Source organism: Symphalangus syndactylus, chromosome 5 (genome assembly GCF_028878055.3).
Source record: "Symphalangus syndactylus isolate Jambi chromosome 5, NHGRI_mSymSyn1-v2.1_pri, whole genome shotgun sequence".
NCBI classification, from domain to species: domain Eukaryota; kingdom Metazoa; phylum Chordata; class Mammalia; order Primates; family Hylobatidae; genus Symphalangus; species Symphalangus syndactylus.
The window spans coordinates 130,383,238-130,402,381 of NC_072427.2; the positions used below are offsets into that span (position 1 = coordinate 130,383,238).

Sequence of the window (19,144 nt, forward strand, 5' to 3'; positions counted from 1 at the left end):
ATAGAAAAGTTGAAGTTGGGATACTGGTCATCTGAGATAAAGGTACAGATAGCTCAGGGGCTAAAAGCTTCAAGGAAAGCAGATGGCAAGTATTAGGAATTAGACAGTAGAGCATTCTAGACTCAGTGCAATGTTTTACTGAACTGAATGGGATGAGGATGGGAACAGAAATGCTTGCTAATTAAAATGCTTGGGTAAGTTATAAACTCTACATAGTGTACAACAAACATTAACTTACATTGATGACACATGGGACATTGGATATATAACAGAACAAGAAACTGGCACTTCTCCGTGCAAATACCTGTAAGGTATGAGTACTGTTTGAAGACATCAGAAGGTGTAGGTCCTGTCAGCAGAAAAACATCAATGATGCCACTCTCTGACATCCAGTGCACATGAGTGCGAGATCTGACCTTTTGTTTAGCAGCAACTGCGCCCATCTGGGTCAGTGTGTACTGGAAAAAGAATGGAATAAAAATTTGAGAAATTTCCCTCTAACCTGCAACATCCAGCCATATATAAGTAACAGTCTGATCCTTTAGTAGATACTACTGATATTCACTGATTACACTGTAAAGCTTTCGTTGGCAGAGAAGTGCCACTACAAAGATAAGAGCTATGACTCCACTGCGGTGGTTTTGTTTCTTCTTTAAGTATGACATGTAGCCATAATCCATAGCTCACCTCTACTGCAGGCTCTGTATTGATCTCCACCAGTGTTTCTGAGGCATTCAGCCAGAAAATACCTATAGTTCTGCCCAGTTTGTGGGCCAGGAGATAAGGTACTGAACCATAAATGCCCATTTTATCATATATTTGGTATCCATAGACATCCAGGTTATAAAGACGGTAAGCATCTCCATCACTGAAACACAAAGATTATCATCAATTACCATCACAAATGTATTATTAATATTAATAAATAGAATAGCTCTACTCTTCTCTGAAAACACTTAGGTCCCATGCATCTTTGAAGGCTCAACTCTTGCCACTTCCCTAAAGATTTCCTGACCCAACTTAGGTGAATGTGGTCCTCTTCCCTTGACTCCTTTGGCACCACTTCCTGTGACATTAGCACATACGATCACATCTTAGACATCTTTTCTAAATATCTCCTTTTCCTTTTTTCCAGATAGGGTCTCACTCTGTCACCCAGGCTGGAGTGCAGTGGTGCGATCTTGGCTCACTGCAACCTCTACCTTTCAGGTTCAGCAGTTCTCCCACCTCAGCCTCCCAAGTAGCGGGGAATACAGGTGCGTGCCACTACACCCAGTTAATTTTTGTATTTTTTGGTAGAGATGCAGTTTCACCATGTTGGCCAGGCTGGTCTCAAACTCCTGACCTCAAGTGATCTACCCAACTCGGCCTCCCAAAGTGCTGGGATTACAGGTGTGAGCCACTGCGCCCAGCCTAAATATCCTTTGAGTGGAGGACTCTCTCCTATGAATACTCCACAATAGCAAGCACACAGCAAGTATCCACTGATGAATTTTGTGAGTACTTCTCTGCAGTTAAAAGAATTGTGTCCAGGCTGGGCGCTGGTGGCTCACGCCTGTAATCCCAGCATTTTGGGAGGCCGAAGCGGGAGGATCATGAGGTCAAGAGATCGAGACCATTCTGGCCAACACTGTGAAAGCTTGACGCTACTAAAAATACAAAAATTAGCTAGGCGTAGCGGTGCACACCTGTAGTCGCAGCTACTAGGGAGGCTGAGGCAGGAGAATTGCTTGAACCCGGGAGGCAGAGGTTGCAGTGAGCCGAGATCACACCACCGCACTCCAGCCTGGGCGACAGTGCGAGCCTCTGTCTCAAAAAAAAAAAAAAAAAAAAAAAAAATTGTGTCCAACAGGCTTCCACAGTGCTTAGCAGGGGAAGATGGGGAACTGAATTAGGGGTGGGAGCACAGAGCTCAAATCAGTGTGAGAGCAGCACAGTTTCTGCTGGACTTGTCACTATGCCTACCTGAAAGTAAACAGCACCTGAACCTGGCAACCTTATCAGACTCTGTTTCTCTTTGGTTTTGTTTCCTCTTAGTCTGATGCCTCGGGCATCTATTTGTCAGTAGTGTTAGCCTGACATGATATCCCTGAGGATACTAAAGGTGATATGAGATATCACATTTTTCCATTCTCTGGCTCACTCTCCCATTTTGGTAAAAGCCTTTTTCTGGGTCAGTGATTTTTCACAATATATTCTCCCAGGGCTCCACAAAAGGCCTTGAGAGGTAAAAGTGAAACCCGGGGATAAAGATCTTCCCTCTACTCTGATCACAGCAGCTCCGTAATTTTACTTCCTTTGTATTTCTAGGTTTAGTATTATAGTTTTTACAGTTATCTAATTTTACCATAAAAAATAAATAAAACTGGAAAACCGGCCAGGCGCGGTGGCTCACTGCTGTAATACCAGCACTTTGGGATCCTGAGGTGGGCGAATCACAAGGTCAGGAGTTTGAGACCTGCCTGGCCAACATGGTGAAAGCCCGTCTCTACTAAAAATACAAAATAAATTAGCCAGGCGTGGTGACAGGCACCTGTAGTCTTAGCTACTCAGGAGGCTGAGGCAGGAGAATCTCTTGAACCCGGGAGGTGGAGCTTGCAGTGAGCCAAGATTGTGCCACTGCACTCCAGCCTGGGTGACAGAGCAAGACTCCATCTCAGAAAAAAAAAAAAAAAAAGGAAAACCACTGCTCTGAGTGATCATTCAAGGAGGGTTCTTAAAGATCCACAAGCAATATAAAAGAGGAAAAGGCCTGGCACATATTAGCACTAGCTCAGACAGCTCACAAATGTTTTCAGATCATCTCAATACAGAAACCAGAGCCTCCCATAAGAATTCTTGCTTTCACTTACCCAGTATTTTTAAGTTGGTGTGATTCCGCATGTTGTGGGATCCCATAAAGATGCTCAAATCCATGCAAGGAGAAATCCAAACCAATAGAAGAAGGGCCTGTAGAGACCAGGATACTGAGTTTTGTTTCTGAAAAGAACACTCACTTAAGGAGATTCAGTTAATTCTGAGTGCAGAGAGATGACTAGACTAGAGGCTGAGAGACCTTGGCTCACCTAGATCAATCAGCAAATGCTGTGTACTGACCCTCTGTGAGATACTATATTCAGGTGTTGTGGGGATACAAAAATGTATAAGGCAAAGTTCTGGTCACGTATTAGTTCTGTTGCCTTAGCTGTGTGATGAAGCTCTCTGTGTCCTCTTCACAGTAAATCTCTTGTCTCTATATAAAACATGATTACAAAGTTTTAGATTTTTTCCTAATCGAAATTTTCTTTATCACATATTTCTTTGCTTTAGGAAGCAAAGGATATTGTGCACTTTCAGTCTACACTAGATGGAATGACTGATTGTCTTGTGCCTGATCATTCTTACTGCCAGCCTCGTCTGACTACCTACAGGGAATGCAAATGTCAAGGGCACCAGGAGGGCCATAACTGGTTCCTCAAAATACTCCTCCTCTGTGATTATATAAATTTCCTTTAACCAAAGACAAAGTCTTTAACAACTATTTTAGAGCTATGGGAAAATGCAAATGACTAGGAGGTATAACGTGGACTTTAATTTATGCTTAGGTTAAAGTATTTGACATCAAATGGTCCTTATTTGTAGGAGCTTGTGGAAAAGAGATGCTACAGAGAAGGTAAAAAAGATTATGACATGGCTGGGTATGGTGGCTCATGCCTGTAATCCCAGCATTTTGGGAGGCCGAGGCAGGTGCATCACTCGAGGCCAGGAGTTCAAGGGTACAGTAAGCCATGATCACGCCACTGCACTCCAGCCTGGGTGACAGAGTGAGAACCTGGCTCAAAAAAAAAAAAAAAAAAAGATAAAAAGATGATGATGTTACAGAAAGGAGGGCCTGAGAACCCATGCCCCCACTTTTAATTTGGGGCATTCTGTCAGCCCTGATCATTATACTATGCTATAGATAATGATGGCTAGAATGGGAATTTTAAAGGTGTTAGAAAGAGTTTGTTATTCTACAGAGTGGGGAGGAGGAAAGAGGCAAGTGAGTATTTTTCTAACTGCATAAGCCCCAAGTACTTGAAAGATATCTCCTAAAGAGACAAACTCACCCCTCTACCCCAATTCCATCACTAAGCCTGGTGAGAAATGTGACAGATGTGCATGCGATACCCATGCGAATGATGGGGAGGCCTAGAAAAGGTTGAGAACCATTGGCTTGAAATGTTGCAACAGAGGGGCTCTAGAACTTGGGTTTCTCATCACTTCACTCTCATAAAAATTTAACGTGGAATTTGTAGCTGTCTTATCTAATGAACAGTGCAAGCAGTGTGCTGACCCAGGCCCCTGTATGAGACCATAAGCTCCGTGTGGCCTATATTTTTACACTTCCTACAAAAGGCAAATAATTGCTATTTCTCTGTTGCAATGCATTACTGAAGGATAGCAAATCTGATCTGGGATTTCTGTTTTTCTGTTAAAGTCACCTGTTTTAGGTGCCAGAGATCAAGGGGCTTTTAGATAGAATTATGTAGCCATTTTTGGAATGATCTGTTTTAATACTATACCAGTTTCAATTTTACCATTAGCTTTGATATCCACAAACTTTCCAAATTTCTCTTCCCACAGGCCCAGATCTTCTTGATTTTTCTGTTGGTACAAAAAAGGGAGCAAACTGAGTTTACAAATTGCAACAAATGTTTTTACCAGAATAGTTCATTTTATTTGGATTATTTTTTTAAAAGACTGAGAAAGTGAGTTCATCTTTTAGAAGACCAGTGTGTGACGTCAGTACATTTAACAAATCAAATCTGTGTTCTATATACATGTCAATAATAATCTTTATGAGCCATAGCTGACATGAATATATATTTTTTATTGTGGTAAAATATACACAACATAAAATTTACCATTTTAACTATTTTCAAGCATAAAGTTCAGGTTCAGTGGCTTTAAGTACATTCACATTGCTGTGCAACTATTGAACTACTAAACATACAAAAATTAGCCAGGTGTGGTGATGCGCACCTGTAGTCTCAGGTATTCAGGAGGCTGACGCAGAAGAATTGCTTGAACCTGGGAGGCAGAGGTTGCAGTGAGCCAATATCGTACCACTGCACTCCAGCCTGGGCAACAGAGCAAGACTCCGTCTCAAAAAAAAAAAAAAAATAGCCATGGTGGTTTGCTGCACCCATCAACCCATCATCTACATTAGGTATTACTCCTAATGCTACCTCTCCCCTAGCCCGCCACCCCCCAACAGACCCCAGTGTGTGATGTTCCCCTCCCTGTGTCCATGTGTTCTCATTGTTCAACTCCCACTTATGAGTGAGAACACATGGTATTTGGTTTTCTGTTCCTGTGTTAGTTTGCTGAGAATGATGGTTTCTAGCTTCATCCATGTCCCTGCAAAGGACATGAACTGATCCTTTTTTATGGCTGCATAGTATTTCATGGTGTATATGTGCCACATTTTATTTAATCCAGTCTATCTCTGATAGGCATTTGAGTTGGTTCCGAGTCTTTGCTAATGTGAACAGTGCTGCAATACGTGTGAATGTGTCTTTACAGAATGATTTATAATTCTTTAGAAATATACCCAGTAATGGAATGGCTGGGTCCGATGGTATTTCTGGTTCTAGATCCTTGAGGAATCACCACAGTCTTCCACAATGGTTGAACTAATTTACACTCCCACCAACAGTGTAAAAGCATTCCTATTTCTCCACATCCTCTCCAGCATCTGTTGTTTCCTAACTTTTTAATCATTGCCATTCTAACTGGTGTGAGATGGTATCTCATCGTGGTTTTGATTTGCATTTCTCTAATGACCAGTGATGATGAGCTTTTTTTATATCTGTTGGCCACATAATGTCTTCTTTTGAGAACTGTCTGTTCATAACCTTTGTCCACTTTTTGATGGGGTTGTTTTTTTCTTGTAATTTTGTTTAAGTTCCTTGTAGATTCTGGATATTAGCCCTTTATTGGATGGACAGATTGCAAAAATTTTCTCCCATTCTGTAGGTTGCCTGTTCACTCTGATGATAGTTTCTTTTGCCGTGCAGAAGCTCTTTAGTTTAATTAGATCCCATTTGTCAATTTTGGCTTTTGCTGCTATTGCTTTTGATGTTTTAGTTATGAAGTGTTTGCCCATGCCTATGTCCTGAATGGTATTGCCTAGGTTTTCTTCTAGGGTTTTTATGGTTTTAGATTTTATGTTTAAGTCTTTAATTCATCTTGAGTTAATTTTTGTATAAGGTGTAAGGAAGGGGTCCAGTTTCAGTTTTCTGCATGTGGCTAGACAGTTTTCCCAGCACCATTTATTAAATAGGGAATCCTTTCCCCATTGCTTTTGTCAGGCTGTCAAAGATCAGATGGTTGTAGATGTGTGGCATTATTTCTGAGGCCTCTGTTCTGTTCCATTGGTCTACATATCTGTTTTGGTACCAGTACCATGCTGTTTTGGTTACTGTATCCTTGTGGTATAATTTGAAGTCAGGTAGAGTGATACCTCCAGCTTTGTTCTTTCTGCTTAGGATTGTTTTGGCTATATGGGCTCTTTTTTGGTTCCATGTGAATTTTAAAGTAGTTTTTTCTAATTCTATGAAGAAAGTCAATGGTAGCTTGATGGGGATAGCATTGAATCTATAAATGACTTTGGGCAGTATGGCCATTTTCACAATATTGATTCTTACTATCTATGAGCATGGAATGCTTCCATTTGTTTGTGTCCTCTCTTATTTCCTTAAGCAGTGGTTTGTAGTTCTCCTTGAAGAGGTCCTTTACATCCCTTGTAAGTTGTATTCCATGGGCATTTAGTGCTATAAATTTCCCTCTAAACACTGCTTTGGCTGTGTCCCAGAGATTCTGGTACATTATGTTTTTGTTCTCATTGGTTTCAAAGAACTTATTTATTTCTGCCTTCACTTCATCATTTACCCAGTAGTCATTCAGGAGCAGGTTGTTCAGTTTCCATGTAGTTGTGCAGTTTTGAGTGAGTTTCTTAATCCTGAGTTCTAATTTGATTGCACTGTGGTCTGAGAGACTGTTTGTTATGATTTCCATTATTTTCCATTTGCTGAGGAGTGTTTTACTTCCAATTATGTGGTCAATTTTAGAGTAAGTGCGATGTGGTGCTGAGAAGAATGTACATTCTATTGATTTAGGGTGGAGAGTTCTGTAGATGTTTATTAGGTCCGCTTGGTCCAGTGCTGAGTTCAAGTCCTGAGTATCCTTGTTAATTTTCTGTCTCGTTAATCTGTCTAATATTGACAATGGGGTGTTAAAGTCTCCCACTATTATTGTGTGGAAGTCTAAGTCTCTTTGTAGGTCTCTAATAACTTGCTTTATGAATCTGGGTGCTCCTGTATTGGGTGCATATATATTTAGGATAGTTAGCTCTTCTTGTTGCATTGATCCCTTTACCATTATGTAATGCCCTTTTTTGTCTCTTTTGATCTTTGTTGATTTAAAGTCTGTTTTATCAGAGACTAAGATTGCAACCCCTGCTTTTTTTTTTTTTGGCTTGGTAAATATTCCTCCCTCCCTTTATTTTGAGCCTATGGGTGTCTCTGCATGTGAGACGGGTCTCCTGAACACAGCACACTGGTGGGTCTTGACTCTTCATCCAATTTGCCAGTCTATGTCTTTTAATTGGGGTATTTAGCCCATTTACATTTAACGTTAATATTGTTATGTGTGAATTTGATCCCGTCATTATGATACTAGCTGGTTATTTTGCCCATTAGTTGATGTAGTTTCTTCATTGTGTCGATGGTCTTTACAATTTGGTATGTTTTTGCCGTGGCTAGTACTGGTTTTTCCTTTCCATATTTAGTGCTTCCTTCAGGAGCTCTTGTAAGGCAGGCCTGGTGGTGACAAAATCTCTCAGCATTTGCTTGTCTGTACAGGATTTTCTTTCTCCTTTGCTTATGAAGCTTAGTTTGGCTGATATGAAATTCTGGATTGAAAATTATTTTCTTTAAGAATGTTGAGACATGAAGTCCTTGCCCACGCCTATGTCCTGAATGGTATTGCCTAGGTTTTCTTGTAGGATTTTAATGGTTTTAGGTCTAACATTTAAGTCTTTAATCCATCTTGAATTAATTTTTGTATAAGGTGTAAGGAAGGGATCCAGTTTCAGCTTTCTACATATGGCTAGCCAGTTTTCCCAGCACCATTTATTAAATAGGGAATCCTTTCCCCATTTCTTGTTTTTGTCAGGTTTGTCAAAGATCAGATAGTTGTAGATATGCGGCATTATTTCTGAGGGCTCTGTTCTGTTCCATTGATCTATGTCTCTGTTGTGGTACCAGTACCATGCTGTTTTGGTTACTGTAGCCTTGTAGTATAGTTTGAAGTCAGGTAGCGTGATGCCTCCAGCTTTGTTCTTTTGGCTTAGGATTGACTTGGCGATGCGGGCTCTTTTTTGGTTCCATATGAACTTTAAAGTAGTTTTTTCCAATTCTGTGAAGAAAGTCATTGGTAGCTTGATGGGGATGGCATTGAAGCTATAAATTACCTTGGGCTACTAGTATGGCCATTTTCACGATATTGATTCTTCCAACCCATGAGCATGGAATGTTCTTCCATTTGTTCGTATCCTCTTTTATTTCATTGAGCAGTGGTTTGTAGTTCTCCTTGAAGAGGTCCTTCGCATCCTTTGTAAGTTGGATTCCTAGCAAAAGCCAAAATTGACAAATGGGATCTCATTAAACTAAAGAGCTTCTGCACAGCAAAAGAAACTACCATCAGAGTGAACAGACAACCTACAGAATGGGAGAAAATTTTTGCAACCTACTCATCTGACAAAGGGCTAATATCCAGAATCTACAATGAACTCAAACAAATTTACAAGAAAAAAACAAACAACCCCATCAAAAAGTGGGCGAAGGACATGAACAGACACTTCTCAAAAGAAGACATTTATGCAGCCAAAAAACATGAAAAAATGCTCATCATCACTGGCCATCAGAGAAATTCAAATCAAAACCACAGTGAGATACCATCTCACACCAGTTAGATGCCATCTCACACCAGTCAGAATGGCCATCATTAAAAAGTCAGGAAACAACAGGTGCTGGAGAGGATGTGGAGAAATTGGAACACTTTTACACTGTTGGTGGGACTGTAAACTAGTTCAACCATTGTGGAAGTCAGTGTGGCGATTCCTCAGGGATCTAGAACTAGAAATATCATTTGACCCAGCCATCCCATTACTGGGTATATACCCAAAGGACTATAAATCATGCTGCTATAAAGACACATGCACACGTATGTTTATTGCGGCACTATTCACAATAGCAAAGAGTTGGAACCAACCCAAATGTCCAACAACGATAGACTGGATTAAGAAAATGTGGCACATATACACCATGGAATACTATGCAGCCATTAAAAATGATGAGTTCATGTCCTTTGTAGGGACATGGATGAAGCTGGAAACCATCATTCTCAGTAAACTATCGCAAGGACAGAAAACCAAATACCGCATGTTCTCACTCATAGGTGGGAATTGAACAGTGAGAACTCATGGACACAGGAAGGGGAACATCACACTCCGGGGACTGTTGTGGGGTGGGGGGAGGGGGGAGGGACAGCATTAGGAGATATACCTAATGCTAAATGACGAGTTAATGGGTGCAGCAAAACAACATGGCACATGGATACATATGTAACAAACCTGCACATTGTGCACATGTACCCTAAAACCTAAAGTATAATAATAAAAAAAAAAGAATGTTGAATATTGGCCCCCACTCTCCTCTGGCTTATAGGGCTTCTGCAGAGAGATCCAGTGTTAGTCTGATGGGCTTCCCTTTGTGGGTAACCCAACCTTTCTCTATGGCTGCCCTTAACATTTTTTTCCTTCATTTCAACTTTGGTCAGGCTGATGATTATGTGTCTTGGGGTTGCTCTTCTCGAGGAGTATCTTTGTGGTGTTCTCTGTATTTCCTGAATTTGAATGTTGGTCTGTCTTGCTATGTTGGGGAAGTTCTCCTGGATAATATCCTGAAGAGTGTTTTCCAACTTGGTTCCATTCTGTCACTTTCAGGTATACCAATCAAAGGTAGGTTTGGCCTTTTCACATAGTCCCATATATCTTGGAGGCTTTGTTCATTCCTTTTCATTTTTTTTTTCTCTAATCTTGTCTTCACTCTTTATTCCATTAAGTTGATCTTCAATCTATGATATCCTTTCTTCCACTTGATCAATTTGGCTATTGATACTTGTGTATACCTCATGAAGTTCTCGTGCTGTGTTTTTCAGCTCCCTCAGGTCATTTATGTTCTTCTCTAAACTGGTTATTCTAGTTAGCAATTCCTCTAACCTTTTTTCAAGGTTCTTAGCTTCCTTGCATTGGGTTAGAACATGTTCCTTTACTTGGAGGAGTTTGTTATTACCCACCTTCTGAAGCCTACTTTCTGTCAGTTTGTCAAACTCATTCTCCGTCCAATTGTGTTCACTTGCTGGTGAGGAGCTGTGATCCTTTGGAGGAGAAGTGGCATTCTGATTTTTGGAATTTTCAGCCTTTTGCGCTGGTTTTTCCTCACCTTCGTGGATTTATCTACCTTTGCTCTTTGATGTTGGTGACCTTCGGATAGGGTTTTTGTGTGGACATCCTTTTTGTTGATGTTGATGCTATTCCTTTCTGTTTGTTAGTTTTCGTTCTAACAGTCAGGCCCCTCTGCTGCAGGTCTGCTGGAGTTTGCTGGAGGTCCATTCCAGACACTGTTTGACTGAATATTACCAGCAGAGGCTGCAGAACAGCAAAGATTGCTGCCTGTTCCTTCCTCTGGAAGCTTCGTCCCAGAAGGGCACCTGCAAGATGATAGCCGGAGCTCTCCTGTATGAGGTGTCTGTCGACCCCTGATGGGAGGTGTCTCCCAGTCAGGAGGCATGGGGGTCAGGGACCCACTTGAGGAGGCAGTCTATCCCTTAGCAGAGCTCGAGCGCTGTTCTGGGAGACCCGCTGCTCTCTTCAGAGCTGGCAGGCAGGAATGCTTAAGTCCGCTGAAGCTGCACCCACAGTTGTCCCTTCCCCCAGGTGCTCTGTTCCAGGGAGATGGGAGTTGTATCTATAAGCCCCTGATTGGGGCTGCTGCCTTTCTTTCAGAGATGCCCTGTCCAGGGAGGAGGAATATAGAGAGGCAGTCTGGCTACAGTAGCTTTGCGAAGCTGCGGTGGGCTCCACCCAGTTCAAACTTCCAGGTGGCTCTGTTTAGACTGTGAGTGGAAAACCACCTACTCAAGCCTCAGTGATGGCGGATGCCCCTCGCCCCACCAAGCTTGAGCATCCCAGGTCAACTTCAGACTGCTGTGGTGGCAGTGAGAATTTCATGTCACTGGATCTTAGCTTGCTGGGTTCCATGGGGGTGGGATCCGCTGAGCTAGACCACTTGGCTCCCTGGCTTCAGCCCCCTTTCCAGGGGAGTGAACAGTTCTGTCTCGCTGGTGTTCCAGGCGCCACTGGGGTATGAAAAAAAAACCCCTGCAGCTAGCTCGGTGTCTGCCCAAACGGCCGCCCAGTTTTGTGTGGCCCTGGTGGTGTAGGCACCTGAGGGAATCTCCTGGTCTGCGGGTTACCAAGACCATGGGAGACATGTAGTATCTGGGCCAGAATGCACCATTCCTCACAGCACAGTCTCTCATGGTTTCCCTTGGCTAGGGGAGGGAGTTTCCCCATCCCTTGTGCTTCCCGGGTGAGGCAATGCCCCACCCTGCTTCGGCTCGCCCTCTGTGGGCTGCACCCACTCTCTAACCAGTCCCAATGAGATGAGTCAGGCACTTCAGTTGGAAATTCAGAAATCACCTGCCTTCTGCGCTGATCTTGCTGGCAGCTGCAGACCGGAGCTGTTCCTATTCGGTCATCTTGCCAGCCACAGTGTACCAAATTTTCTTTCTTTTCTTTTTTTTCTTTTTTTTTTTTGAGATGGAGTTTCGCTCTTGTTGCCCAGGCTGGAGTGCAATGGTGCAATCTTGGCTCACCGCAACCTCCACCTCCCAGGTTCATGTGATTCTCCTGCTTCAGCCTCCCTAGTAGCTGGGATTACAGGCATGCGCTACCATGCCCAGCTAATTTTATATTTTTAGTAGAGACAGGGTTTCTCCATGTTGGTCAGGCTGGTCTCAAACTCCCAACCTCAGGTGATCCACCTGCCTTGGCCTCCCAAAGTGCTGGGATTACAGGCATGAGCCACGTGCCCAGTCCCATATTTTCTTTATCCAGTCTATCACTGATGGGCACTTGGGTTGGTTCCATGTCTTTGCTATTGTAAATAGTGCTGCAATAAACAAACATGTGCATGTGTCTTTTTTTTTTTTTTTTTTTGAGACGGAGTCTTGCTCTGTCACCCAGGCTGGAGTGCAGTGGCGCAATCTCGGCTCACTGCAAGCTCCGCCTCCCGGGTTCACGCCATTCTCCTGCCTCAGCCTCTCCGAGTAGCTGGGACTACAGGCGCCCGCCACCACGCCCGGCTAATTTTTTTGTATTTTTAGTAGAGACGGGGTTTCACCGTGGTCTCGATCTCCTGACCTCGTGATCCACCCGCCTCAGCCTCCCAAAGTGCTGGGATTACAGGCGTGAGCCACCGCGCCCGGCTGCATGTGTCTTTATAGTAGAATGACTTATATTCCTTTGGGTATATACCAAGTAATGGGACTGCTGGGCCAAATGGTATTTCTGGTTCTAGACCCTTGAGGAATCACTATACTGTCTTCCACAATGGACTAATTTACATTCCCGCCAAGAATGTAAAAGGATTCCTATTTCTCCAGAGCCTCGCCAGCATCTATTGTTTTTTGACTTTTTAATAATCATCATTCTGACTGGTGTGAGATGGTATCTCATTGTGGTTTTGATTTTCATTTCTCTGATGATCAGTGATGTTGAGCTTTTTTCATGTTTGTTGGCCGCATAAATGTCTTCTTTTGAGAAGTGTCTGTTCATATCCTTTGCCTATGTTTTGATGCGGTTTTTTTTAATTATAAATTTGCTTAGGTTCCTTGTAAATTCTGGATATTAGCACTTAGGGTAGATTGCAAAAATTTTCTCCCATTCTGTAGATTGCCTGTTTACTCTGATGATTGTTTCTTTTGCTGTGCAGAAGCTCTTTAGTTTAATTAGATCCCATTTGTCAATTTTGGTTTTTATTGCATTTGCTTTTGGCATTTTCATCATGAAGTCTTTGCCCACGCCTATGTCCTGAATGGTATTGTCTAGGTTTTCTTCTAGGGTTTTTATGGTTTTGGGTTTTACATTTAAGTCTTTAATTCATCTTGAGTTAATTTTTGTGTAAGGTGTATGGAAGGGATCCAGTTTCAGTTTTCTGCATATGGCTAGCCAGTTCTCTCAGCACCATTTATTGAATAGGAGATCCTTTCCTCATTGCTTGTTTTTGTCAGGTTTCTTGAAGATCAGATGGTTGTAGATGTGTGGTGTTATTTGGTTATTTCTGAGGTCTCTGTTCTGTTTCACTGGTCTATATATCTGTTTTGGTACCAGTACCATGCTGTTTTGGTTACTGTAGCTTTGTAGTATAGCTTGAAGTCAGGTAATGTGATGCCTCCAGATCTGTTCTTTTTGCTTAGCTATACGGGATCTTCTTTGATTCCATATAAAATTTAAGGTAGTTGTTTCTAATTCTGTGAAGAATGTCAATGGTAGTTTGATGGGAATAGCATTGAATCTATAAATTATTTTGGGCAGTAAGAAAACTTCAGGCCAATATCCCTGATAAACATCAATGTGAAAATCCTCAATAAAATACTGGCAAACTGAATCCAGCAGCACAACAAAAAAATTTATCCACCACGATCAAGTCAGCTTCATCTCTGGGGCAAGGCTGGTTCAACATACGCAAATCAATAAACATAATCCATCACATAAACAGAACCAAAGACAAAAACCACATGATTATCTCAATAGATGCAGAAAAGGCCTTTGATAAAATTCAACATCCTTCATGTTAAAAACTCTCAATAAACTACATATTGATGGAACATATCTCAAAATAATAAGAGCTACTTATGACGAACCCACAGCCAATATCATACTGAATGGGCAAAAGCTAGAAGCATTCCCTTTGAAAACCGGCACAGGACAAGGACGTCCTCTCTCACCACTCCTATTCAACATAGTAATTGGAAGTTCTGGCCAAGGCAATCACGCAAGAGGAAGAAATAAAGAGTATTCAAATAGGAAGAGAGGAAGTCAAATTGTCTCTGTTTGTAGACAACATGACTTTATATTTAGAAAACCCTATCATCTCACCCCCCAAAAAGTCCTTAAACTGATAAGCAACTTCAGCAAAGTCTGAGGATACAAAATCAATGTGCAAAAATCACAAGCATGCATTTACATCCACACTAGACAATCAGAGAGCCAAATCATGAATGAACTCCCACTTACAATTGCTACAAAGGGAATAAAATACCTAGGAATACAGCTAACAAGGGATATGAAGGACCTCTTCAAGGAGAACTACAAACCATTGCTCAAGGAAACAAGCAAGAACACAAATGATAAAACATTCCATCCTCATGGATAGGAAGAATCAATATCATGAAAAGTGCTCTTTTGAAGATACATGTGACTGGGGATGAAGAGAGAGAAGATTTCTGGAGTGTCCATTCTTCACAGTTCAACAAAATAATCTTTTAAAAATAGAAATAAGACCATGCATCTCTGCTACTTAGAACCATTTCAGAGTTTTCCTTTGCTCTTAGGAGAAATTCAGAAAGGTTAACATGGCTTGGAAGAAGGTAAGCTCCATGATAAATAGGGGACTTATATTTTTCAATGATGTCTCACCAATTCCATGAACAGTGCCTGGGATATAGGAGGTACTTAACAAATAATTGTTAGATAAAAGAATTATTACAAATCTTTCCACAGCACTGCCCTGCCTATCTCTCTAGCCTCGTTACATACCACCCTCCCCTTTGCTTTCCTTTCTCCAGCTGAAATAAGTATATATTGCACACATATTCCATTTCTTCAAATGGAATATGCTCCATCCTACCTCCAGATCTTTGAATATGCAGTTCCCTCTACCTGGAACGTTCTTTTCCCAACTTTTTGACTTGTGTATACATCAGTTTCAGCTTTAACATTATTTCCCTCAGAAGGTCTTTTCTGACCCTCATCTTGGCCAGGTCTCTTGTATTCTTCTATAGCACCATTTTGTAACACTCATCACGCTTGTAATTACTTACTCAATGTCTGTCTTTCCCAATAGATTCTACTTTCCATGAGAACACGTTTGGGATTTGTTTTATTCAAGGCTGATTCTCCTTGCCTAGCAATAATGCCTGGCAAAAAGCAGGCACTCGGGAAGCATCTGTTTTTATGAATGAATGAAAGAATGAATGAATCAACGAGATGACAAGGTGAGCCAAAGAAACAGGTGGTCCTATTTATATGCAGTAGATCATTTAACAAGCACCCTCCTGTAGAAGGAAGAAAGAGAATTCCTTATATGCCCTATCATTATGATGATGGTGAAAAAGATAACAATAAATGGATCAGTCTAGATTACCTGAGAGGTGTCCACTGATGCCTCCTCCTCATTTTCTTTAGCAGCTCTGTTTTAACATAAATAAAGTTGTTTCACTCAATGGCAAGACTGATAGAATTTTGTTCAGTGATAAAGATTTTCATTTCCAACTTTTGAGACCCCATAAGTTATATCCTTTAATGTATTAAATATAACATCATTATAAAAATAAAAATGAAGCCAGGTGCAGTGGTGCCTGCCTGTAATCCCAGCTACTTGGGAGGCTGAGGCTAGAGGGTCACTTGAGCCCAGGAGTTCGATGTCAGCCTGGGTAACACAGTGAGATCTCATCTTTAAACAATAAAAAAAAAATTTTTAAATGAGTTTATAAAATTAGACAGTAATGATGAACATTAATCTAATAGCTTCACTTCTTAATGTAGAAGTATTTTAATTTTGTTAACTCTTTAAAAATACTTTTATCATTTTTTATTATAAATGTTAAACATGCTCATAATATTTCAACAAAATCTAAGTAAGCAAGGTAGAACATAGCTCCCTTCACTCGGTGTGACTCTCCTCACTCCCAGAACACAGCACTATAATGTACAGTCTTTCTGAATGATTGTGACAATTTATTCTTCCACCCATAGTTGTATTTGAGTGCTCATTTCCCCACATTCTTAACAATGCTGGACTGTATCAATCTTTCAGTTTTTGCCAATCTAAAATTGTAGAAAAAATAAATGCATTTCAGTTTGTATTTCTATGAGCATGAATGATGTAGGCTAACTTTTATACATTTAATGGGCAACATAGTGAGACCCTGTCTTCCAAAAAAAAAAAAAAAGGAAAAAAAATTTGAGTGAAAAATACATTACAAAAGAATATATACAGCATACTTTTATTACATAAAAGTTTTTTTAGAAAAGACAAATCCAAATAATATGTTGTTTGGGAATTCATACATATGTGGGAATGCAATTAAAAACCCCAAGGAGGCTGGGTGCGGCAGCTCACACCTGTAAACTGGGCACTTTGGGAGGCTGATGAGGGTAGATCACCTGAGGTCAGGAGTTCGAGACCAGCCTGGCCAACATGGTGAAACCCTGTCTCTACTAAAAATACAAAAATTAGCTGGATGTGGTGGTGGGCACCTGTAATTCCAGCTACTTGGGGGGCTGAGGCAGGAGAATAGCTTGAACCTGGGAGGCGGAGGTTGCAGTGAGCCAAGATCGCACCACTGCACTCCAGCCTGGGCAACAAGAGTGAAATTCCATCTTAAAACAATACAAAACTAAACCAAACCAAACCAAGCCAAACCAAACCAAATCAAACCCAAGGAAGTGATTAACACAAAATTTAGTAAACTGGTTACCTCTGAAGGTAAGATACACTACGCTAACACCAATCAAAAGAGAGTAAGAGTAGATATACTAATTTCAGACAGAACAGATTTCACAGCAAGGAAAATCTGGGGGGATAAAGAGGGATATTACATAATGATAAAGGGATCAATACTCCAAGCAGACATAACAATGTTTTTTTTTTTTGAGATGGAGTTTTGCTCTTGTCGCCCAGCCTGGAGTGCAATGGTGTGATCTCGGCTCACTGAAACCTCCACCTCCCGGGTTCAAGTGATTCTCCTGCCTCAACCTCCCAAGTAGCTGGAACAACAGGCACATGCCAGCACGCCTGGCTAATTTTTTTGTATTTTTAGTAGAGACAGGGTTTCAGCATGTTGGCCAGGCTGGTCTCGAACTCCTGACCTCAGATGATCTGCCTGCCTCGGCCTCCCAAAGTGCTGGGATTACAGCCAGGAGCCATTGTGCCCAGCACAACATAACAATCTTTAATGTGTGTATGAGTCTAACAGAGCATCAAACTATATAAGGCAAAAACTGATTTGTTGAGCTTTTTAGTCATTGTTAGGATGGAGTAGTGACTTCTAAGCTCCTTACATGCCAGATGAGAAACTGGAAGTCCTTGACTTTTAATTTTGTTCACACTGCGTGTGTGTGTGTGTGTGTGTGTGTGTGTGTGTGTGTGTGTGTGTCTATAATAAAGCTTTTTTTTTCTTGTGTTGCTTTCTGAGTAGAATCAAAGCTTAAAATGTGTAAGTAATCAAATCCATCAATCTTTTCCTTATAGCTCTTCAGTTTGTCACACTCTCACAATTACAAAAATATTGTTTTATATTTTCTTCTATTTTTATGTCTTTTTATGTTTAATTTTTATTCATCTGCAATTTATTTTTGTTAATGTTATGAGGTTAAAATCTAACTTAAAATTTTTTCCAGTTAGATCATCTGATTTTCCTAACACAAATATAATTATAAATATAAATGTAAATCATGGAACTATAACTACCAGTACAATCTCTATGGAAGGCAATTTGGCAATACCTATGAAAACTACAGGCAGGGCACGGTCGCTCATGCCTGTAATCCCAGCACTTTGAGAGGCCGAGGTGGGCGGATCATGAGGTCAGGAGGCTGAGATCATCCTGACTAACACGGTGAAACCCCATCTCTACTAAAAATACAAAAACAAAATTAGCCGGGCATGGTGGCGGGCGCTGTAGTCCCAGCTACTCGGGAGGCTAAGGCGGGAGAATGGCATGAACCCAGGAGGCAGAGCTTGCAGTGAGCCAAGATCATGCCACTGCACTCCAGCCTGGGCAACAGAGCGAAACTCCGTCTCAAAAAAAAAAAAAAAAAAAAAAACTACAAATGCACAAACCGTCTGATCAACAACTATCCTTTTATGACTCTATACTATAAATATACTTGTATATATGCACAATGACACATATTCAAGGTTATTAGTAAACTAACTAGTTGTAAAACAAGATTAGAAACAACTTTAAATCCCTCAATAGAGAATTTACTCAGTGAATCACGGTACAGTCATATAGCAGAAATTATGTAGCTGCTTTAAAGAAATTAAGAATTATCACATTGTTAAGAGAAAAAAGCAAAGTGTAGAATAATGTGTAAAGGTGGCGCCATTTGTGTCAGGAAAGGAAAAGTCAAAGAATATATATAAAATGTATATACATAAATTGTTTCTGAAAGGATACACAAAAAACTGGAAACACATTACTTTTTTTTTTTTTTTTTTGAGACAGAGTCTTGCTCTGCTGCCCAGGCTGGAGTGCAGTGGCGTGATCTCAGCTCACTGCAACCTCTTACCTCCCAGGTTCAAGTGATTCTCTTGCCTCAGCCTCTTGAGTAGCTGGGACTACAGGCATGTGCTACTACACCTGGCTAAATTTTTGTATTTTTACTACAGACAGGGTTTCACCATGTTGGCCAGGCTGGTCTCGAACTCCTGACCTCAGATGATCCACCCGCCTCAGCCTCCCAAAGTGCTGGGATTACAGGCATGAGCCACCACACCCGACCAGAACACATTACTTTCAAGAATGGAAAGTAGGCAGCTAGAGGACACAGGGGGAAGGAGATTCTTTACTATTATTACATAGAAATGTGTATTAATATATACTCCTTTGTACCATGTGCCTCTTCTACATAAGTAAGTAAAAGGATCAACTTAGATAGGAAAGAAAACAACGTTTAAAAGAAAACAGAACAAAATCATGGGGGTTTACAAAAGAAAAAAAAGCGTTTTTTTTTGTTTGTTTTGAGACAGAATCTCGCTCTGTTGCC

General features: G+C 41.0%; 1 protein-coding gene across 10 annotated transcripts in view; it reads right to left on the reverse strand.

Annotated features, from left to right (window-relative positions):
* GANC (glucosidase alpha, neutral C) overlaps positions 1–19,144 on the reverse strand; it is an 85,760-nt gene that overhangs the window by 42,663 nt on the left and 23,953 nt on the right. For all 10 annotated transcript variants that reach the window (XR_010120838.1, XM_063639559.1, XM_063639560.1 and 7 more), the window contains exons 7-11: positions 15,516–15,561; positions 4,560–4,626; positions 2,853–2,949; positions 688–868; positions 305–458 (exon numbers count right to left, since the gene is read on the reverse strand). Coding sequence is in view for 9 of the 10 variants with exons in the window: in XM_063639559.1 (XP_063495629.1) it covers positions 305–458; positions 688–868; positions 2,853–2,949; positions 4,560–4,626; positions 15,516–15,561 (545 nt within the window). In the remaining variant the exon portion in view is untranslated. The remainder of the gene's footprint in view (positions 1–304; positions 459–687; positions 869–2,852; positions 2,950–4,559; positions 4,627–15,515; positions 15,562–19,144) is intronic.